This window comes from Sciurus carolinensis, chromosome 11 (genome assembly GCF_902686445.1).
Source record: "Sciurus carolinensis chromosome 11, mSciCar1.2, whole genome shotgun sequence".
Lineage (NCBI taxonomy): Eukaryota > Metazoa > Chordata > Mammalia > Rodentia > Sciuridae > Sciurus > Sciurus carolinensis.
In genome coordinates, this window is record NC_062223.1 from 29,526,253 (window position 1) to 29,551,062 (window position 24,810).

The window sequence follows — 24,810 nt, forward strand, 5'->3', positions numbered from 1 at the left end:
TGGAATGATCTTTCCCTTGTGCCTACGTCTATTTTAGGTTTCAAAAAGTAGTTATAATGTGGATTAGAATAATTGTATTAAATTATAGAAAATCATAGTTGAAGTGATTTGAGGGAACACAGGACATATAAAATAATACAATGACCCTTTTTCCATAACTGTTTTTGGTTTATACTAATTTAGCATACTTAGATCCCATGGGATTTTGCTGTAATTACTTGTTTTGTAGGACTCAAGATGTGCCTGAGAGGCTTGTGTGTTTATAGTGCAGTTGTAATTCAATAGGCAATTTTAAAGTCCTTAGTAGTGTTATAAGATTTTACCTAAATGCACATACAGTATGTTTGTAGAGTGCAGAATTGATTCACTTCATATCCACACATCCACTTACTCAACAAATGTTACGGGGTACCTGCTATGTCCTAGAGTTCCATCCTTGCTATTGTGGATTTTTATTTTATTATGGAACAGACAGTGACAAAATGGTACATGATTCACTTCATATCCACACATCCACTTACACAACAAAAGTTATGGGGTACCTGCTATGTCCTAGAGTTCCATCCTTGCTATTGTGGATTTTTATTTTATTGTGGAACAGACAGTGACAAAATGGTACATGGTAAGAATGTAAGTGAAGTATGTTATGTTATAGATACTGCATGAAGTTTTAGGGTTTACAATTATTCATAAGGACAGAAAATAGTGTGACCATGGCTATGGCAAATTATGCAAATGAGGAAAATGTGTTGATTCTCCAGAGATTAAGAGAATAAACTAGAGGCAGCCAGTAGAATAGAACATTGAAAGGACTATGTGGCTACCAAATCTAATGAATTCCAGAAAAAATTCTGAACCAAACAAAATCCACTATAATTCCTCAGGAAGCAACATCTCATCTTTGGAGGTTTTGATGTAGACTGAACTGACTACCTAAGAATGATGTGGTAGGAGAGTTTCAACATGCCCAGTGTGGTGGTGCACTCCAGTAATCCCAGTGGCTCGGGAGACTGAGGCAGGAGGATGTGGAGTTCAAAGCAAGCCACAACAGAAGGGAGGAGCTAAGCAACTCAGTGAGATGCTATCTCTAAATAAAATACAAAATAGGGCTGGGGATGTGGCTCAGTGGTTGGATGCCCGTGAGTTCAATTCCTGATATCCCTTTACCCCCTAAAAAAGAAAAATGTTTCAACATAAAAAAATCAGTCAGGACTTATTGTACTTAAGTTTGTTTCACCTTGAAATTGCACTAAATACATGGATTATACTAAGAGGAGGTAAGAGCATTTATAATTTTCTATAACTATGAATTATTATTTTATAGGAAAAGTGAGGAAAAGGGATGTCTGAGCATGGGAAGGACACTGGGAAAGAAGTTCAGAAATAACTATGAAACAACAGGAAAAAATAGCTTGATTAATTTGATGAGTCATTTATTCTCTTTTTAGAGTTTAAATTCTCAGAGATGAATAAGCAAGGCAGGGAAGAGATTGATGAAACTCATGATGAGTATTTCCTTGGAAATAAGTAAGTTCACTAATTTGCATTTCATGCAAAAATCTCATTTGGCTCTTCCCATCAGGTCAATGTTCTGTGGCGATGCTGAGTTTGCTAGTTGGAGATATGTCAGGGCCAACTGCAGTTCTATTCTCCCCTCTCAACTTGCTTTCTTATTATTCCATTGTATGAGTTTCATACTCCATTATAATTGTGGCATTAATGAAGGCTTGCTTGTAAACAAATGTAACTGTCAGATATATTTCCCATGACACTCATTGTGGACAACCACTAAGACTGAGTGTTTTCTCATTTCATTCCGCCTTACCCAAATTTGTCTACTTTCTTCTCTGAATCAACTTTCCCATTGTATCCACAGAACCCAAGAAAACCAGACTGCTGGAGTGACATTCATCCTCCTGGGCTTTTCAGAATACCCAGAGCTCCAGGTGCCCCTGTTCCTGCTCTTCCTGACCATCTACACAGTCACTGTGCTGGGCAACATGGGCATGATCCTGGTTATCAGGGTCAACCCCAAACTCCACACCCCCATGTACTTTTTCCTCAGTCACTTGTCCTTCATTGATTTCTGCTACTCTACCATGGTGACTCCCAAACTCTTAGAAAACTTGGTGGTGGAAGACAGGGCAATCTCCTTCCCAGGCTGCATCCTGCAGTTCTTCTTTGCATGCATATTTGTGGTGACAGAGACATTCATGTTGGCAGTGATGGTCTGTGACCGATTTGTGGCCCTGTGCAATCCTCTCCTCTACACAGTTGCAATGTCCCAGAAGCTGTGCTACTTGTTAGTTGGAGCATCATACTCTTGGGGGCTAGTCTGTTCCTTGACACTTACTTACTTTTTACTGAAATTATCATTCCAAGGAAATAATATCAAAATAACTTTGTTTGTGAGCATGCTGCCATTGTTGCTGTATCCTATTCAGATCCCTATATTAACCAGAAGATCATTTTAGTGTCTGCTACATTGAATGAAATAAGCAGCCTGGTGATCATTCTTGCTTCCTATGTTTTCATTTTTATCACAGTCATGAAGATGCCTTCAGGTGGGGGTCATCACAAAGCCTCCACATGTGCCTCCCATCTGACCACCATTACCATCTTCCATGGGACCATCCTTTTTCTCTATTGTGTTCCAGTCACCAAAAGTTCCTGGCTCATGGTTAAGGTGGCCTCTCTCTTCTATACAGTGGTCATCCCCATGTTGAACCCCCTGATCTATAGCCTCGGAACAAAGATGTGAAGGAGACAGTCAGGAAATTAATCAACACCAAATTACATCACATATTGTAATGTCTGTTTAAGAATATCTTGCAGAATGGTTCAAGATATCTTGGAATGATTATCAACTTGAAAGTTCAGTTTTCAAAAACCAAGCAGTACATGTTTAATATAATCACCAGTTGATTGATAAGTCAATGTCTGTTTAAATGAAAGCTTGGAAAATAAGCTGTAAAATAATAAAAAGTAATCAAGTCTATCTATTGAAATTAAAATCTCTAATCTAGTTTGTCATGGAAAAATGCTGTTAATACTTTACCATTTGGTTTCTGAAATAAATATTCCATTCTTTTTTAGTTATTTTTGAGAAATGAACTTAGAGTTTTTGCAACTTTACACCTTACCATAGAGAAATATCAAGTGCAATAGAGTATACTAAGAATTCTTCAACACTCAGGCACAAAATTTAAAAGGAATGTTTATTCAATCTCACATAGAGAACATTGGTACATTATAAAAGCATAATGCATATCTCTGTCCCCAAAAGTGCATATTTTTTATTTTGTATGTTGTATGGTGTGTGTTAGCATAAATGTTATTTGGTAATTGTTTATAAGACATCAAAAATTAAAATAACTATACCTTTCATAAATAGGTATTTCTAAATCTGAATTTATCATGCATGCCAGTATTTATTTGTGTATATGTTATATACTATGCATAACAAAATAAAAATTTCAGTGATATAACACAATTTTGGTTGATTGATTAGGTAGTCTTGCCTACATCTGTAAGAACTTCTCTTGATTAACTTGATATGTTTTGGTCTGATGGGAAAACTTATATCTCCTGCACATGTGCATAGTGACTGGGTCATTCTGCTGAGTGTCTGTGATTCTCTTTGAACCATTGGAGTAGTAAGAATATTTTCTTCCAGTGTCAATCACAAATAGGTACTAAAACAAAAGCTAGCCCAAGTCTCCCTCTGCCACATTTGTGGACACACTATTAACCAATGGAAATCACAGTTAAACCCAAAGTGAATAGTTGAATCATTAATAGGAGCAAGTGTGTCTGCCTATTCTGAAATTGAAAAGTGATGTGGCGTAGTGCACATACAGGAAGACAAAAGAATTGTGCTCAATATTTCAATATTAATACATTATTGCTACCTTTTCAATGTGAAAATATCCTTCTGTGTTCCAGAAAAATGTAATTGTCCTAGATCTGTAAATGTTTTCCATAAATTGATAAAATCCTTGAGTTGGTGAAAATAAATGACTGTCTTAGTCACATGGTTGATTTTCCATAGGAAAGTTAGTCTTGGAAAAATTTCAATATAACATGATTCCAATCTATGAACAACTTTTAAACTCATTTCCTGGTGTCTCCTGAATTGCGAGCCTTTCATTTGCAAATGAAAAATAGAATTTTCTTAACTATAAAGTTTTCATAGCAAACTGCAAAACCTAAACTACTAAACCAATTTTCAATACATAACAACATTTACAACATTTCAGCAAACTGTAGTATCATATAATTTATCTAACTTTTATAGATCTGTCAATTTGGTATCATACAAAATTCTTTAAATGTTCCAACCAATATTGCACAATATTAATAAAATCATTCTGAATAGAGAGAAAAAATCTGTGGAATATGAGCACAATGAACTATGTTTGACATTTTATTCAAGTTCTTATATTTAAAATCCTAATATTTTTTAAAAATACAGGAGATAGTTATATGGTAAATTATAATTTTGGAAGAGTAATAAGACTTCTGTCATGCTAGATAAAATAAAACTCAAAAGAAAAATAACTGGATATTTACAAACCCCTTTAGAATAGACTGATTTATTTTGAAAATACTATGAACAAATGGATATTTAATTATGCAAATGTGATACAGAAATTCTCTAATAATTACAAAGTTATGATTTGAACCTGCATATGCACATTGTAAATGATAAAGGTGTGGTTTTTCAAGCATGTGAATTCCTTGTGTGTTCTAAAAGTAATGGTGATGGGTTACTTGTTTCTGAATATGAATTATCTATAATTCTTTCCTCAAATTCTCAGTGGTTTAGACAGGGACACCTTTTTGGTTTTGTTTCTATGGGCCTATGACAAGACTGTTGGTGAAAATATTCACCAGACTAAAGGGCGAACACAGTATTAGCAATCCTTTGGTGGAGGAATGCTCTTATGATGAATGTACAGCACATCAAGTAAATATAAAATTTCATAATCAGGTTTAGTTTTTAACAGGAGCAAATATCATCACCTTTTTAAAGCTGGTTACTTTTTTATTGAAGTGAAGTTCTTTTAGCCTAAAATAAACTATTTTAATATAAAAATTCGGTTTCTCTGATATATTGTGTTGTGCAATTTATACCACTGCCTCATTCCAAACTACTTTTGTCCCCTCAAAGGAAAATGCTATACCCCTTAAGTAGCATCCTATACCCATTTGGTAGACCCAAGGTCATTACAATCTGCCTGCACCAAGGTCCATTTGGGGACCAAGACTTCTGTAGTTACCCAGCAATTGTATGCACCAGAACACAAATATGTCCCACCAGAGTGGCAGATGTCCTTCTCATGCTGGGACAGGTCTAAGAGCTCCATCAATAGACTGCAGCCTAAGATAAAGTACCATGGGGTTTTCCCCAATGGTCAGTTTTACTACTGTGGCCCTAGTACTTGATTGCAAATAAAAGACCTCCATCCAACTTCCCTCTCCTTCCCCCAAGCAGACACTGCTTCTCTCCTTGCTGTACTCTCTGGGATTCCAGATATGGATGACCAATTCTATCGCGTCCCACCGCGTCCCTTTCTGGCCGCAGAAAGACACGACATACGTCTGAAGCTTCAGAAGTTTATTGTGCACGGTCTTCCTTCCTTTCTGTCCCTCTCTCTTTTACTCTCTCTCTCACTTTCCCCCTCCTGCGCTCTCCTCTCTCCCTCTTACTTAGCCGTTCCTCTCCTTCTCTCACTCTGCTCTCGCCTGCTTCGGCCGCTTCTGCACTCTCCTGCTTTCACCCGCTTCTGCGACCGCCTTCCACCTCTCTCTTGCACTCTCTTCTGCATAACCCCCTCCCCCAGGAAGACACCAAGCTTATATACACTTCAACCAATCAGGGGAGAGTACACGAGGTAAACGCGCGGACAGCTGCAGGCATAGAACAGTTATGCGAGGGAGGCATGCTCTAATCAATTAGCCACTCATCAGAATTTGCTGGTTGTTTACTGTATAGCTAGCCGCTTTTGGCCAGCGCCAGGCGCCATCTTGACTATGCCCGAGGCTCCGGAAACCCCGACACAATTCTAGTTGGTCACTAGTGCAAGGGTTCTATCCAGAGGGAGCAATTTGGAATCAGAAAACATGAGCTTCCGATAAGTTCCAAGATTTACTCTGGACCTAGTACTGAGGTCTAAAGCAAAGTACTCCACACACTCCCCTTTCTTCCCTAAAGCATATGGCACCTTTCTCCATACTATGGTATCTGGGACTGGGGGAGAAGAATGGAGGCAAGGTGAGACTACACTTCAAGATCTCTTCAATGATTTTTTTTTTTTTTTATTCTGCTAAAAGAAGACACCATGATCTCTGACTCTGGGATCTTTAGATTTTTTTAAAGTATATGATTTACATGGATACTTTTTTCAGATTAATGTTTCTGAGTAGGGGCGATGGTTGGGGTGACCTACCCTGCCATATGGATCTGATATCTTCTCAGAAAGAATGTTTATAAACACAAAGAGTTATTTAGAAATTTTGAGCATGCATCATACAGTATTTGGTACATTCAATAGGGCCACTAGTGTAAAAACTGGAATGTATAATTTTTATATTTTGATGTTAATCTTATATAATTTGTGATTTGGCCATCCAATTAATCTTCTGTCTTTTAGTGGGAAAGAAAAGCAAATGAGAAAAAAATGTAAAGCTGCAAATGACACATTAAAACTCCTTTAAAGCAGGATGCACTTTCATTTTGGTAAATACTTGGGAATGGGTAACTTATTTACAGAAATGAAACACATTTTTTTCCATAAAATTCTCAAATTTTACTTTTAATATGAGTAGAAATTTTAACTGTAAAGCTCAACGCATTTAAGTAACAATTTACATCATTAACATTGGATTAAGTGGTGGTTATAGGTTATTTTTATTACAAATGAATGTTTGATATTCTTCTATAAAACTTTTGAATATGGGGTGGATAAATGTGAGAGTTTTTTTTTTTTTTTTTCCCTTTGAAGATGTGTGGCAGAACATTTTCTGAGGGTACATATAAAGATTAACAAAGTTATGCAGATTATTGTAATTGAAGTGTAGAGTTAGTTTAAGAAAAAACTAGAGAAGACCTAAAAAAAGTTGGCATTAACAAAAAGAAAGACAGAGACATAACTGATACCACAGAAATACAAAGGGTCATTAGGAACTCTTATGAACAACTTTATGCCAAAAAATTGGAAAACCTAGAAGAAATTGATAACTTCATGGCACTTACAACCTACTATCACTGAACTTTGAAGAAATATAAAAAATAATCAAACCAACAATGATTAACAAAATTGAGTCAGTAGTCAAAATTATCCCATAAATTATCCCAATACTGGGTCACTTCGCTGCTTAATTTATCAAAGCAATAAAGAAGTAACATTAATTTCTCTGTAAAAATTCTAATAAATTGAATGGAAAATTATTTTAAACTAATTATATGAACCATTATTATACTGATATCAAAATCAGTAGTGGGTATAACAACAATCACAAAACTAAACAGGTGTTCCTGCTACATAGAGAGGCAAAATTTCTCCACAAAAATTGCAAACTGAATCCAATGGCAAACTACAATCATTTATCTTGATCAAGTGGGAATTATCTCAGGGAATTGAGGATGATTCAACATATGCAAGTTAATATTTACAATAAATAACCTCAACAAAATGAGGAAAACAACCATAATAACTTAATAGGTGCATAAGAAGCATTCAATGAAATTCAGCATCCCTTCATTATTAAAATTCTTAAGAGATTATGTATAAATGGAACATACTTGACACAGTCTATAAGTATAACAGAACCACATATTACTGAATAGGGAAAACTTAAAAACATTTTACCTAAGAAAGGAAAAAAGAAGGATGCTCACTTGCAACACTCTTGTTCAAAATAATTCTGGAAGTCCTATCTAGAAAAATGAGAGAAAAGAAAGAAATAACATGCTTTCAAAATGTAGCGAAACAATATGATCTTATATGTGGTAAAACTGAACACTTCTTCAATAACTCTTGTGAGATGGTGTCAGGGGCAGGCTCTGAGGGCCCCAGAGCTGCACCGTGGCCTGATCTCTAAGATGGCACCTGGCAGCTTGCCAGACATAGCTGCACTCATAAACAAGTTTTAGGAAGTAACTCTGGTTGGCTGTTGTACATGAGGCGATCCTGGTATCTGCCTGGAGACTGTTCCTTGATAGGCTGACTTTCCTGGTAGTCTACTCTCTGATAGGCTGATGTTCTCAATATAAGTCTGAGACTTGTGGAATAAAGCCCTTTTGGTTCCTGTGATCAAGAAAAGCGTACGCCGTTGTGATTGCCCACCGCCTGTGGGCGGTGGGCGATCATAAGATGGCAATAAAATTCAGTATATTTAAAGTCTATTAGTGAGTGTTTTATCCTTTACATAAACAGACTTTCCTGTACTAGAAAAACAAAAATCAATTATTTCAGACAAAATAGTATAAATAAACATCTTTGGCCAAAAATTTTCTATTAAGAAAATGAATGATGTGGACAAAAATATAAATGAATTGTTATTTAACAAATGAAGCATTAACAATAAAAGTTATTATGTAGGGAATTCTACATGCAGACAGAGCTACATGAGTAAACCTTTGTGATAAAAGACAGAAGAATAAATTCAAAATAAATTAGTAATAGCAACCTCTGGATTATTTTTATAGCTATTTCCCCTTGTGCATGTCTGTGTTTTATATCCACATGAAGTCAAGGTCTAGTCATTATTGTTTCTAATGAATATGGTTGATATCACTAATACCCCAGGGGTTTAAAAAAGTAATACACAATCAATCCCACAGGGAACAGTGATTGTTGTAGTTAATTGCTCAAATTGGAACCTCCTTGGCAATACTTCAGTGATATTCTCTAGTTCCAGATTCCCAAGGTTTATGATAAATATTTTTGACACTTTTGGTACTCGGATAAAGTATTTGGTGTAACAATTTATCTGGTATCTCTCAGTTTCCTTCAAAGGTTGGGACATAAAGCGACATTTTAAACTTTTAGTGAAATACACTTTGGACTCTACCGTTTAGGGTCTGTTCTATTAATTAAACACGGAGTATTTTTGGATTTTATTGGTCTTAGCAAAAGATACTTCAGTAAATGCACCACTCAGGAGCTTATGTATGTAGGTGAGTTCACTCAGTTCTTTTATTTCCCTTTAGTGGGAAAATGTTGAGTTATAGTAGTATTCATAGGAGACAAAGTGATTTATCAGTACCAGGGCCCCCAGATCCAATTCATTTCACTAAGACAAACCCCATGGCTGAATAACCTGAATTCATCTAGTTTTCTCATGGATTTGTACATGAATGAAATCAGTATTTTGGTAAATACGGAGTAATAAAAAAATCACCTTTACAAAATCCACAATCCCTGAGGAGGTAAGAGTAACACCTATATAAATGATAGGTTTCAGTCATTGATAAGTGTCAATTAAAACTTTAGTGTTTACCTGTACACAGGAGAGAAGAAAAAGTGAGTGTAGTTTACAATGAAAGGGGAAAAATAATGGAACATTATAAAAGTGAGAACAGGATTGGAAAACATACTTTGTGCAAACAAATGTGTGCTATTTGACAGGTTGATAAGTATAGCATTAGAGAAGAATGTGTTAAGCTAGTGGTTATGAGATTGGCTATCTAGCTCTGGGCCACTTTAGTTAAGACAGAACACTTAAAATTCTATGCTTTCATTGATAATCATATTTGAATTCTTTAAGTCACTACCGTGAGATTAAAATCATTGGGGAAAATTATTCTCTCCATGCTTTATAAAATATTTAGATCGATAGAACTGTAGCAGGGATGTATAGCCATGAGACTAGCATTTGTTGCAAAGATGTGATAACTTCATTGCAAAGGTTTGGTGAGCAATCAGACTTTGTGTGAAACATCTTTCCTACAGGAAGGAGCCTGTGTAAGTGAAGAGAGTGTGATGGGCAACTACCTACCTAGGATGACAGGAAGACAGCTGTGTACTTAGATTAAGTGCCCAAGTGAAATCCTGCAGTTTTTCTGTTGTGTGGGTTCAGGGACAAAAAAATAATTCTACATTTCATTTTCAAATGTGCCCACCTGTGGACAGTTGCTACTCCTTGAGTCTGATTTTCACAACTCTATACAGTTTTTAAACCACACTACCTGCTCATGTTGTAATGAACATAATGTTGCCCATTTGCTATGCATCACACCATGATGTATATGCTTTGAATTCATTGCACAAGTTTCTACTTTCATTCTAGTGACTTAAATTTTACAGTTTTAATTTCCTCCTTTGAGTGTTGTTGAAATGACTATAGCATTGAGGAATAATTATGGTGTCCTGTTGGTAATGGGTCTGTATTCTGATACTTATACTTGACAAGGCTTTAAGCATGAGTCAAAATAGCAGAATGTATTTTTTCCATGACTTAAAATACATATGAATTTCTAGTATTTTCACAGTTTCTATTGTTTCTTACTTACCCATCTTCTGAAATTTACCATATTGGAAAACAAATAGACTTTGATTCATTATAACTTTCATGATTTTATAACTGTACAAATTATATTGTGCTGTAATCACATTTTACTGAGTAATATAAAATTCTGTGAAAAAGAAATTTTTGAAGTTTTCATAACTAGTTCAACAAGAATGGAAATGTTTAGTATTTTACCACAGCACAACTCCAGAATGTGTTAAAATGTGGAGTGATTCGGAGTTAAAAAGACAGTGAAGAGGAAAACAAAAGGACTAATAAAAATTTAAATTCGTTATTTTACTAGGAGGTTAACATTTTATAATTTTTTGAACAGTTCTAAGCTAATTCCATCAGATCTTAAGAAGTAAGGCAGTGAGAAAGCTATACAAACCTGTTACCTGTGTTCTTCCTGTGGAATTATGTTTACTAACCACAGATTCAGGCAAAAATTTAGAAGCTCTTCTCAGGAAGTCTTCTGTCTATTGTAATAGTGAATCTTATTTATTGAATATAGAAAATATATTCTATTTTTGTTCTTCCTGTCTTTGTTTTCAACTATTTAAATTTCAAAATTATTTGCTGTGAAGACATGATATAAGTAAACACTGATTTTTAAAATGATATAGCAGCATTAACCCAATGTTTTCAGCAACACTTTTTAACTGGGACTAATTACACCTCCCCATGTTTCTTCCTAACCTTTCCTACTGTAATTATTGAGTCTCACTTCTTTAGCTCAACTTTCCCATTGTATTCACAGAACCCAAGAAAACCAGACTACTGGAGTGACATTCATCCTCCTGGGCTTCTCAGAATACCCAGAGCTCCAGGTGCCCCTGTTCCTGCTCTTCCTGACCATCTACACAGTCACTGTGCTGGGCAACACAGGCATGATCCTGGTCATCAGAGTCAACCCCAAACTCCACACCCCCATGTACTTTTTCCTCAGTCACTTGTCCTTCATTGATTTCTGCTACTCTACCATGGTGACTCCCAAACTCTTAGAAAACTTGGTGGTGGAAGACAGGGCAATCTCCTTCCCAGGCTGCATCCTGCAGTTCTTCTTTGCATGCATATTTGTGGTGACAGAGACATTCATGTTGGCAGTGATGGCCTATGACCGATTTGTGGCCGTGTGCCATCCTCTCCTCTAGACAGTTGCAATGTCCCAGAAGCTGTGTTCTTTGTTGGTGGCCACTTCATACTCTTGGAGTATAGTCTGTTCTTTAACATTCATATACTTTTTGTTGACCTTGTCTTTTTGTGGGACTAAGTTTATAAATAATTTTGTCTGTGAACATGCTGCCATTGTTGCTGTGTCCTGCTCTGACCCCTCTGTTAGCCAGAAGATCCTTTTTGTCTTTGCCACATTCAATGAAATAAGCAGCCTGGTGATTATTCTTGCTTCCTATGTTTTCATTTTCATCACTGTCATGAAAATGCCTTTAACCGGGGGGCACTACAAAGCCTTCTCCATGTGTGCCTCCCATCTGACCACCATTACTAGCTTCCATGGGACCTTCCTTTTCCTCTACTATGTCCCCACCACCAAAAATTCATGGCTCATCGTCAAGATTGCCTCTGTCTTTTACACAGTGGTCATCCCTATGCTTAACTTCCTGATCTACAGCCTCAGGAACAAAGATGTGAAGGAGGTAGTTAGGAAGTTAATCAACACCCAATTATTTGTCATAAAATATGATTTCAGAACCCTTTTTTTTCTTCAGCATACTGGTTTTCTTTATACTAATAAATCAATACATGTATCTTTAAGCTTCCTTCACCTAACATTTCAACATCTGTTCACTCTAATAAAGTAGAATTTAAATGAAATTATGGCATCTGCATGTAAATAGATGGACCTGGAGAACATCATGCTCATTGAAACAAGTCAAACACAAAACACCAAAGGCTGAATGTTTTCTCTGATAAGCAGATGCTAATCCATAATGGGGGGTGGGTAGGGAAGAATGAAGGAACTTTGGATTGTGCAGAGGGGAGTGAGGGGAGGAAAGGGAGTGTGGGTATGGGAAGGACAGTGGAATGAGATGGACATTATTACCCTATATACATGTAGGATTATACTATCAGTGTGACTCTGCACCATATTCATCCAGATGAAGAACTTATTCTCCATTTATGTACAATGTGTCAAAATGCATTCTGCTGTCATGTATAACTAATTAGAACAAATAAAAAATAAAAGTAAATTTTAAATTTTGAATCTTATTAGAAATGAAAATTCAGACCATTACTGCCACGACCAGCAGGACCAAACCCTCAGGTCTGGCAAGGATCAAAGGGGGTTTGGAAAATAAAGATTCACAGACACAGATCTTGAAGATAAGACTGGGATCAGGTGGAGCCTGCTGTCTGATGGAGATGCAGGTATAAAAAGTTATACCAGCAATCTTTATTTTATATGTCTCAATATCAGATTAAAAACTATGTAACCATTATTCTTTGTATTCAGGAAAGTTACAGAATCTAGGACATTCTATGTGACTTTTCACAGTTGCAATCCACAGCTGCAAAGTGCAATGTTAGGAGCTTTGTGTAGCTCTCAAGAAAGTCCATTGTTTAAAGTTACTGTAAGGCAGGCAGGAACTGGAGAAGCAGAGCTGGTGAAAGATTGTGATTGTCTAGCATAAGAATTCCTTTCTTCCTTGGAGCTCCATGCCTGAGATCAAGGTTAGAACCAATAGGGCTCTTAAACAGAGCCTCCTCATGCAGGGCATTATTACAGTAGCTAGGCATCCTGTGCCCTTGCACAGAAACATTCCCCAGAACCGGGCATGCCACAGCCAAGAGGGCATCAGAGATCCCTGATCTCAGTAACTGCTCTCCCATCCTCTGTCACTGCTCTCAACACATTACAATATTATTTTACTTAAATAAAAATGTTTCTGTGTAACATATTTTTCCATGTGATTGTTCAGGAAATCTTTCAGTTCAGTTTATGTTTAACCACATGTGATGTTTTTAAGATGATTTGAAAAATTTTACTTTAAAATGAGGAAGTTTATGTCATCATTCAAAATTTGTATATGGACAGTTACTCAAAATAAAATATTCAATATAAAATATGAGTCATTTTAGTACTGGAAAATTTATAGACAACAAAAATAAAAACAAAATAAATTATACAAATTTTTCCAAAGGTTAGAATATAGTGTATATGTTTTATTTCCTAATTTATACATATATTTTATTATGTATCTGCAAAAGGAAATTACATATTTTGCAAATATATGGCCATCATTTATAGTCTATCACTTCATGTTCATGTGTTTCTTCAACTATTTTTTGTCAAATATTTCAGAGGTAAGTTTAAATTCATTTTGTTTGTAAAAAAACAACATAGAGAAATCTCATTATTTTTCCCCAATTTCCCCTATGAAAATACAATGTAAGATACTGATATGGATGTAACAAACAGATGCCATTATAGCATCAGTTATTTGCTGATGATATAGAAGCAATCAAACTGTAGTCATATGCACTAAACTGTGTCAATGACTTAAATATCTCTGCTGCTATCAGCTGAGCTCTTTGGGCTGCAAGAGTGAATTAATTTGACTAATTAATCTTCAGCTCCAATGCCTACATGTCTGACATCTTCCCTGGACTTCTTGAGTCATGACTGAATTTACTATCCATAAAACATACTTGAAACTTGCCTGGTTATCATGTGTTGACATCTCTGACTGAGAGTAAATCACATAACTAACACCAAAATTCAAGGGTGAGAATATTACCTGCTTCTTCCAGATCCGAGAGTGAAGGGTTTTAGCTTTCCTCATTCTGAACCATGTCAGCTCTGGGTTTATTACTCATGACTTTTATTATGTAATTGTGTGTTCCTTCCATACCAATTAGTTCAGTACTATTTATCATGAATAAATGTTGAGTCTTATTGAATGCCCTTTCTGCATTTATTGAGATGACCATATGTTTTTTGTTCTGTATTCTGCTGATAAAGTGTGTCTTGCTTACTTTTCTGGCTATTCTTGCATTCCTGGGTTGGATCATACTGGAGCATACTAAATAATGATACTTTAATTTTAGTTGTTGATTAATAAGGGAGGTGCAATCATCAAATACCCCATTTCAGTTCCTGTGAATGTATGTGTGTGCAAAAGTATGTTTGTAGTTGAATAAAGATACTTATAAAAAAGATTTAAGAAATTTGAGCATGCACCATGTATATTCAACAAAGTTACTACGTTTTAAGTTGGAATGTTATATTTACATATTTATTTTGATGTTTTTATCTTTAAATTTGGTAATCTAGTGAGTTTTTTCTGTAATAGTGAGATTTTAAGCACATTAAATCTGGGAAAATACTATCTTGTTATAGTAAGAAATATGTGTTTTATTTCTTTTTAAACATTATGTATCTTCCTTCTGTAGTTGTTATGTGAATCTCCGTTATCAAGTTAATCACTTTTCATTTCCTTGGATCAAGAATATGTACATGTGTTGATATTAAAATTTAAAATAAATAGGTCTTCAAAAATGTTTACATCATTATGTGAATTACTCTTGAAATCAACTAGGATTTGGAAGTGTTTAAACTACCACTAGTCTGTTCCTAACTATTGCTATCATGGAACAGTTTTCCTAAAGTTTACATTGCTTAAACCTTTCCTAAACCTGCATCCCTTGGCTCTTCCATTCCAGTCCGCCTTGATAATTCCTTCTTTCATCCTCTCTGAGTCCTTTCAAATACTGTCAACTCTCATGTCCCAATCAAAAAATAAACTATCCCAATTTGCATCACAGCATACTTTCTTTAAAAATATGTTCTGATAACTAGTCACTCAGGTATTTTATTTATCTTATTGTATTGGCATACAAAAATATAGTGGCTATATTTGCTGTGGTAGTAAAAATGAAAAAAACTATAAAACCATATCCATCTTTTCATTGTTTACATGATTGAGAATATTTGACATCTTTCTTTTGAACAAACTTTATCTTTGATTATGCACACTCTTTTTGAGATACATCTATGTTTTAACTCAAGTGTACACATCACCACAATTAAGGTGTACACTTCTTATCTGTTTATATATTGCAAATATCACTTCTATGTTGATACAACCATAGTTTAGTTTATGGATCAAAAATCATGTCCACAGCTCAGGAAATAATGACTTAAAGGCCTAAGGAGACTACATATGAGATGATAAAATGGTCAGTATCAGATACACAGATTCCTTAAGCAAAATATGCATGCTGTTTTGGAAAGTATATATACCTTTTGTCAACTTACTAATATAGAGAATTAATAGTTTTTAAAAATAGAACTAATTGTACAATTGCTTTGGTGCACACTTGACTTCAGGTATCTTTATTCTTTTAGTTTTGTTGTATATGCTATACTGAGATATAAAAGTAAAATAGAAAGGGAAAATAAAAGTCTTTTTTCAAATGCCAATGCAGATGTGCATTTCTCAAGATTTTTTAGTTAGTCATTAGTGTGGATGGTATGTCTATGGGTAAGTCGTTGATACCACTATCTTTTTTACTCTGTCATGCACCCTACAAGAGTAAAGCAGCAATTATAATAGATGGATTAAATACCAGTGCTGTGATCTATAGGGCTATTCTGAAGAATATAGCTAGGTCTATGTGAAAGAACTGATAGTTAACATTTGCCAATTCTGTGAACCTCCTAGCTGAAGGCACATTCAGAATACAATATTAACCCCACACTATGGTTGCATATAAAAAGATGTATAATACTAAATAGAGTTCTGTCTAAATACTTGTACACTAAGTCCAAAAATGCTTATAGCATTTAATGATATTGGGGTTATTGCAATAATTATGATCATGTTTTTACATTTTTGTTCTTGTGATTGTCACAGTTTTAACCTCCATATAGAAGTCAAGTGTTTTCAAGACATGTCAATCAACATATTACCTATTTAGAAGAAATTGTTCTCTACATAACAGAAGAGGAATTTTCTCTAATTTTTCTGCTTTTAGTTTTAGTTCTTCACAATAGTCAGGATTCTCTCGGGTCTGTGTCCCCAGAGTTAAGCAGCTAGATATAAATAAACATCATGTTCATGGAATATAGGTTAAAGATCTGTCTTGGGGCATTGCTATGCTCCCACCAAAAATTTTGACAATTGGAAAAGTGTTGTTATTTCCTTCCTTTGATTCCATTCTGGAAGAGTCACTGCCTTTAAAGAGATGTGAAAATGTATAAGAACATTTCAATCATAAGGGAGAATGTGCATGCAGCTTGTTCTTCATGGCAAGGAATCCTGCAACTAAAAAATGTGTATCAGGAGAATCTTTTTTGGTGAGTTGCTTCAATGTTGGCATATTTTCATTTATCTATGAGGTGTGTTGAAATCCAGAAATTGTTTACACCCATGGGGGCTGAGTGAGAGTAACATCTACTTAGTTCAGCTAATGGTACATATTCAAGGTGCTAAACTCTATATATTCATTGTTCCTGGGATCATTTTGCTGAAGTTGAAATTTTGTCTTTAATTGCTATGTTAATGAACTCAGGAAAATAATGTACAGCATATGCATGCATATACATGTAAAAAAAGCTATGCTGTTTTTATAAATGTGAATTATGGGTACAAGGAAACTATAGCATGGAAAAATAATATTTGGATAACTATTAAATCTTTCTTGGATGAGCTATGTAGGGAAATTGTGATTAAATGAGGTATGGACTAAAACACAAGTGGAGAAATGGAGTCAATTTGGTGAATTAGAAGAAATAAACATTTTCATAGAATAAAATTTAAGATATGTGTGAATTAACAGAATTGCTTATTTGTGCATTAAGGACATAGTGTCAAAGTCCATATACAATAGTTTCTACTTATGCACTTTGAAAAAGAGTGCACTCAAAATGCCAATGATTGAATTCAAAGGTTAGTTGGATGATAGTTTTTCTTACATAGCAAAGTATGTTCTGTTGAAATGCCTGCTTGCAACAGTAGGAATGAAGAAAAAGGCCAGTTTGATATTCCCTTATTTTTCTTTAACTCTGCCTGGATTTACAAGAGACCCAACCTGAGCTTTTGAAAGGATAAGCAAAAGCAAAAACACCAAGCAATGGTGAGGGAGCAAAAGTGAGGGTTATCTAAGCACTGGGGGAAGAGGCCATGGGCACTAGAATTCAAAAGGAAATGTGAATTCGAAAACCAAAATAATTCAGAATATAAATGCCTAGAGTTAGGTTTTCAAGAGCCTAAGGGTATAAAAATAGGGTTTGTGGCTTACCAGTAACTCATGGACAAAATTTGACATGGTAGTGAACTAACCTGACTCATTTCAAATAACTACAAAGTGTGCCTTTTTACAAGTAGGTTTTCAAGAGCCTAAGGGTATAAAAATAGGGATGTAATAGCTTCCTGAGTTTTTTCCTTCATGGCCTTGATAGGCTTTCATGGGATAGTGAGTCTATTATTAGTACTTGATGTTGGACAAGGAAGGTTAATGTTATAAGAATATTGATTAGACACTCAGATATAGTTTAACCTGTATAAGAAAGTAAATAAATACTAAATAAATATAAAGTTGTTCTTGCATGCAAAGGAGGAACAGTACATAAAGTGTCCAGAATTATTTGAAAGTCTATATTGTGAGAATCAGCCTATTTTTCTGTGATCCCCAGAATGAGAGATTTATGTGACGGTAACCAAAAATTATAAAGTCAATACTAATAAAGAACATGTGAAGGCACATGATTAAATATAGAATTGACTATGATGACTAGTGTTATGAAAAAAACTTCAGAGCAAGATTTGAAGAGTAGCTTTTTAAATGTAAGTTCAGGATTTCTATTATCAAAATGGGTGGTAGGAATGTTGTTAATGGAGACTGAACAGAGCTTGTATTCTCAACTTTTTTAGATCTTGGTTTAGAGACTCCTTGAAAGGGCACTTGGTATGCACTAGCCACTGAGCAGAATCTCCACCCACCACCAAGGAATTATTAATCTAAGCCACTTTGTGAAGTTTTACTGGGATGAAACTTTCATCAGGTTTCTCTTTATGAGCAGGAGATGGCACTGCAAAATTTTTGACTAGTGTGGTGTTAGCTAAATAAAATAAGCTAAGTTCCTGAATATAAAAACAAGACATTTTCTTAAACAGGTCTGACAAGCTGAAAGCAGTTCACAAAGGTCACTGGCTCTCCTGTGCAATGGAGAGTGCAATGGTACAGCTGGTGCTCTGTGCAGGGACTAACAGTGGTAGGTTTCATGGGAGCCTGTCACTAGGAACACATTAGCACAAAAGTTCTGCCAGTTCTCATATGTGTTAAGATGCCACATCACAGTTGCTGGATTTCAGAGTCAAAATCATTTCCTCAGGTATTGTTCTGAGAAGCTTCAAATATTTTGACTCTTTGTGGAGGACAAATGTAGGAACTTTTTAATTATTCAGTCTTATATGTCCTTTCAGTCCTCCTTGGTCAGGACTCCAAAATGACCCATGACCAAAGAGTTCTAGATATTTGTAATGAAAAGTTACATTTTTCATACTCTATTTAACTGCTGATGATGGGCTGTTTCTTTGTGTTTAATATAATATGCACTAGAAAATGCATAAATCAAGAAAGCAATGCTTGTGAAACCTTTCAGAAGTTTTCCAAATACCTACACAGAAATCAGTTTCACTATTCAGCATTGTGAACCTTATAAATGACTATATGCTGGGTATATAACAGCAACCCATTATTTATCAGTGGAAAGGTTCATGAGACTGAAAGTCCTCTTCAGTAGATGTTTCATGATTATTTGAAAATAGGGAGAGTGGGGCACATCTGTAATACCAGCTGCTTGAGTGGCTGAGGAAGGATAATTGAGAATTCTAGGCTAGCCTCAGGAGAGTAGTCAGATTAGGTCCTCAACAACTTAGTGAGACCCTGCCCCCCCAGTAAAACAATGGAAGATGGACTTTAGTTGTAAAGCATGCATGGATTTATTACCAAGGACAAAATTAAAAAAAAAAAGAAGGAAAGAAAGAAAAGAAACGGAAAATAGGATATGGCTAGGATATGTACCAATTCATTATGTTGATAAAAAAAAATGTGAATAAGTGACAAGATATATTCTGTCCCCCAAATTTTTATTCTATTCTTTTTATTTGTGTACTAGAAGTATTTGCTATTCCCAAAAACTCTCATGACATGATCATATGAATGACACGGTCATCTGAATGATGGTCTGATATTTGTGCTGTCTCTGTGTTTGTCATAAATATTTCAATGTGAAGACTTCCATACATCATATGCATTTATAGACAAGTTACATAAACATAATAATGTTGATCACTACCAATTTCTTTCCAGATTAAAAAAAAAAAAAACTGCAGTCATAAAGAACACAGCTACATGCTCTGAGTCTGCAGTCAGTAACTGCCCACGTAGAAATGCAAACATAAGCAAAGACTCATAACTGTGAACTGTCTGATTTCACCCTCACAGGCCACGCAGAACATCACTGACATCTCTGCCAAAATGTCAAGTTCTGCTGCTCTGTTTTAGTTTCTTTCCTCATATTTTTTCTTTAAAGGAGAATCATGAAGTCAGAAACCAGAGCACTGTGTCCACATTCATCCTGGTGGGATTCTCAGAATTCCCACACCTCCAGGCACCCCTCTTCCTGCTGTTCCTCAGCATCTACACAGTCACTCTGGTGGGGAACTTGGGCATAATTGTGATCATAAGGATCAATCATAAGCTTCAAACACCATGTACTTTTTCCTCAGTCACCTTTCATTTCTGGACATTTGCTACTCCAGTGTATTTATGTCCAAGCTCTTAGATCTCTTGGTTGTGGAAGACAGAACGATCTCCTTCAATGGATGTATGACACAGTTTTTCTTTATTTGTATGTTTGTGATTCCAGAAATGTTCATGTTGGCAGTGATGGCCTATGACCGGTTTGTGGCCGTGTGTAACCCCTTACTCTACACAGTTGCTATGTCTCACAAGCTCTGTGCCTTCTTAGTGACTGAAACTTACACATGGGGTGGCCTCTGCTCCTTGATAATTACATATTCCCTTGTGCAACTATCCTACTATGGATTAGGCCTCTTGAACCACTTTGGCTGTGAGTACTCTGCCATCATCTCTGTCTCCTGCTCTGATTCCTCCTTCAGCCAGATGGTGTGTTTCATCATTTCTATATTTAGTGAGGCATGTAGCCTCCTGTTCACCCTTGCCTCCTACGTCATCATTGTTGTCATTGTCATCAGGATGCCTTCCAAGGGTGGTCTCCGCAAAGCCTTCTCCACCTGTACCTCTCACCTGACTGCCATCAGCATCTTCCATGGGATCATCCTCCTTCCCTACTGCATGCCCCACTCCAGAAAATTCTGGCTCCTGGTTAAAGTGGTGACTGCACTTTATACAGTCATGATCCCCATGCTGAATCTCCTGATCTACAGCCTCAGGAACAAAGATGTCAAAGAGACACTGAGGAGGCTGATAAACTCCAAACTGCATTCTCATCCAGTATAATTTTTAAAAAGCTTATTTATGTCCTAACTTTATTAATTTTTTCATATACTTATTGATGATACTTTAACTTGAAGTTAATACATGGTTATAATTTAGGTCAATTGAATATTAAATATAGAGTGGTTTTAAGTGTGAAAATTGAGCTACTATTTTCTGTTTCACACCAATATAATGCACTCATCTCTACTTCATCTGAAGATATTCTGAACAGTTATGCTTCATCATTTCCTCACTGAACACTAGGGAAGAAAAAATGAAGATATATTTATTTTGGTGTTTGCACCTTATGTCATGGCATAACTTTAAGCTGTTCTTAAAATAAAGAACAAACAGATTATAAAAGTCCTCACTTGGAGGCATTCTCCAATCCTTGAAACTCACACTTTTGACTCAAGTTGTACAAAATATGACTTTTCATTTCCTCTTATACTATTTCAAATAAACTAGGAACCCCTGGTTTATATTATGAAATGATTATCTGATTTAAGCAAACATGTAGAAAATATTAGACACTATCTATGTGTCACTCATTTTTCTCAAGTATAAATGTAATGTATAATGTAATATATTGAGGTTCGATAAATGTTGAGGTATTGATATCAAGAAATAAGTCCAATTCACTTCTTTTTTTGGCTATTATTATTTTTTTTATTTTTAGATATACATGACCATAGAGTGTATTTTGACATACTACACACACATGGAGCATAACTTATTCTAATTAGGATCCCATTCTTGTGGTTGTACATGATGTGGGGTTTCATTGGCCATTATTCATATATGAACATAGGAAAGTTATATCTGAGTCATTTTCCTGTCTTTCCTAATTGACTGTTTTTTATCCATTTAATCACTGAACACTGATGGCCAAACAATATCTATGGGGTTTCTACAAACATGCATAGGAATAACCAGAGAGGTTCCTTACCTCAGGCTTATGATGAAGTTAAAAGGATTTGCAGAAATGGTTAAAAAGTCTCTATAAAGAAAACTACATAATGATCTTTCTATAATCTATATCTATATCTATGTTTAGGTTTAGGGCTAGGCCTAGATCTTGATGTCAGTTTCCAGTTTCTGTTCTCTTAGAAATTATTGTTTTCTACAAATTTTATGAACCTGTTCTATTTAGACCTTCTTTAAGTATTTCTTATTATTCTAATTTGGGATGGAATATTTATTTCACAGAATAAGGCCATTATTACTAAGGTAACCCTAAGTCAGAATAATCCATGAGGTCATCATAGTGGTCAGAGCTGGCCATGAATGATTTGTTCTCGACGGTTCTCATACAATAGACAACTATAAACTAGAAAAATAAATGAGGCAACATTTTCCAATGTTGAACAAAAAGTACTGAAATGCTGCAATCTCTGAAAGAATTAAAATTGCCCAGTAAATTCCACTTGTGTCATGACTCTCTGTACAGAGACAGCTTCCTGACCACAGCATAGAAAGAAAGAGTGCAGGTGGAGTAAGGCAGTCCTTTTATAAAAAACTGATAAAGACTCTGGGCAATAACTTTACATGGATATTTTTCCTCCAGTATATGGATAGAAAGAGATTATTAGACATAAAAACTCTCCACAAAACATTATCAAGCCAAATCCAGAAATATATGGTATTTTGTTAACAACTCCTGTTTATCTCATGAATGCAAGGTTGGTTCAACAATCAAACATCAACATAAACTATTATATTTGAAGAATATTAGTTGAAACCATTGTAATTTAAAACTACCTTTGTAATAAGGGCCTCATTGTGTGAAATAAGCCTTCAATCCCCAATTCATTTCTAATACTATTCATATCCATTTTTCAGTAATACTAAATAAATTTTTAAATTCTACCTTTGATTACACATTCTCACCATCAACTTATCTACTCTTTAAATATAAATGATATCCCCATCTAATTAATTATTTAAACCATTTGAAAAATGTTAACTATCCCCTAGGGTAGTTTTGAGTTGCATTTCTCTTTTTAGTAGAGATGTTGAACATTTTGTCGTATATCTGTTGATTGCTTGTAGATCTTCTGTGAAGTGTCAGTTCATGTCCTTAGCCCATTTATTGATTGGGTTATTTGTATTCTTGATGTAAACTTTTTGAGTTCTTTATAAATTCTGGAGATTAGTGCTTTAACTGAAATATGTGTGGCAAAGATTTTTTCCCACTCTGTAGGATCTCTCTTCACATTGCTGATAGTTTCCTTTGCTGATAAAAAAAAAAAAAAAAAAAAAAAAAAAACTTTTTAGTTTGAATCTATCCCAATTATTGATTCCTACTTTTATTTCTTGTGCTTTGGGAGTCATGCTAAGGAAGTCTGGCCTTAAGCCCACATGATGAATATTTGGACCTACTTTTTCTTCTATTAGGTGCAGGTTCTTTGGTTTAATCCCTAGGTCCTTGATCCATTTTGAGTTGAGTTTTGTGCAGGATGAGAGATAGGGGTTTAGTTTCATTTTGCAGGATATGGATTTCCAGCTTTCGCAGCACCGTTTGTTGAAAAGGCTATCTTTTCTCCATTGTATGTTTTTGGCATCTTTGTCTAGTATGAGGTAAATATATTTATGTGGGTTTGTCTCTGCGTCTTCTATTCTGTACCATTGATCTTCATGTCTACTTTGGTGCCAACACCATGCCATTTTTGCTACTATTGTCTGGTAATGTGATACCACCTGTTTTGTTCTTCCTGTTAAGAATTGCTTTAGCTATTTTGGGTCTCCTATTCTTCCAAATGAATTTCAAGATCACTTTCTCTATTTCTTTAGATACATCATTGCATTTTAATTAGAATTGCATAGAATTTGTATCACACTTTTTGTAGTATGGTCATCTTCACAATATTAATTCTTCATATCTAAGAACATAGGAGATCTTTCCATCTTCTAAGATTTTCTTTAATTTCTTTCTTTAATGTTCTGTAGTTCTCATTGTAGACATATTTTACCTTCATCTCACCCCAATTAGAATGTCTATTATCAAGAATACACACAACAGTAAGTGTTGGTGAGGATGTTGGGAAAAGGTACACTCATACATTACTGGTGGGGTTGCAAATTGGTGCTGTCTCTCTGGAAAGCAGTGTGGAGATTCCTTAGAAAACTTGAAATGGAACCACCATTTGAACTAGCTATCCCACTCCTTGATTTTAAGTCCAAAAGGACTTAAAATCAGCATACTACAGCAACACAGCTACATCAATGTTTATAGCAGCTCAATTCACTATAGCTAGATTGTGGAACCAACCTCGATGCCCTTCAGTACATGAATGGATAAAGAATTGTGGTATATATACACAGTGGGAATATTATTCAGCCTTAAAGAAGAATAAAATTATGGCAGTTGCAGGTAAGTGGGTGGAGTTAGAGAATATCATGCTAAGTGAAATAAGCCAATAAAAACCAAAGGCCAAATAATTTCTTTGATAAGTGGATGATGACACATAATGGAGGTGGGAGGGAGGAAAGAATGGAGAAAGGACAACATGTATACAGGAAAATGAGGGTGTGGGGAAGGAAAAATAATAGAAGACAAACATCATTACCCTATGTTCATGTATGATTACACAAATGGTATGACTCTACTTTGTGTACTACCAGAGACAGGATATGTTGTACACAATTTATGTAAAATGAATCAAAATAAATTAATATAATAAGCATCTACATAGTTATTTTAATTATTTTAAAATAATGATATTTTAATGTGCTATGATATTTAAAGTTTTCTAATTTTGAACACAGGTTGTTTCCATGTTTTTGCTCTTATGAATAATACTGTCC

General features: G+C 35.2%; 1 protein-coding gene and 1 pseudogene across 1 annotated transcript; both read left to right on the forward strand.

Moving 5' to 3' along the window:
- Positions 1-612: 612 nt before the first annotated feature.
- LOC124959380 (olfactory receptor 5D13-like) lies at positions 613-2,811 on the forward strand (annotated as a pseudogene).
- Positions 2,812-4,864: 2,053 nt separating this feature from the next.
- LOC124959381 (olfactory receptor 2B2-like) lies at positions 4,865-21,024 on the forward strand. Its single transcript, XM_047517876.1, is given in 4 exon segments — positions 4,865-4,955; positions 11,251-12,203; positions 20,075-20,252; positions 20,255-21,024. Coding segments are annotated over 4 exon segments (1,992 nt in total).
- The last annotated feature ends 3,786 nt before the right edge of the window (positions 21,025-24,810 follow it).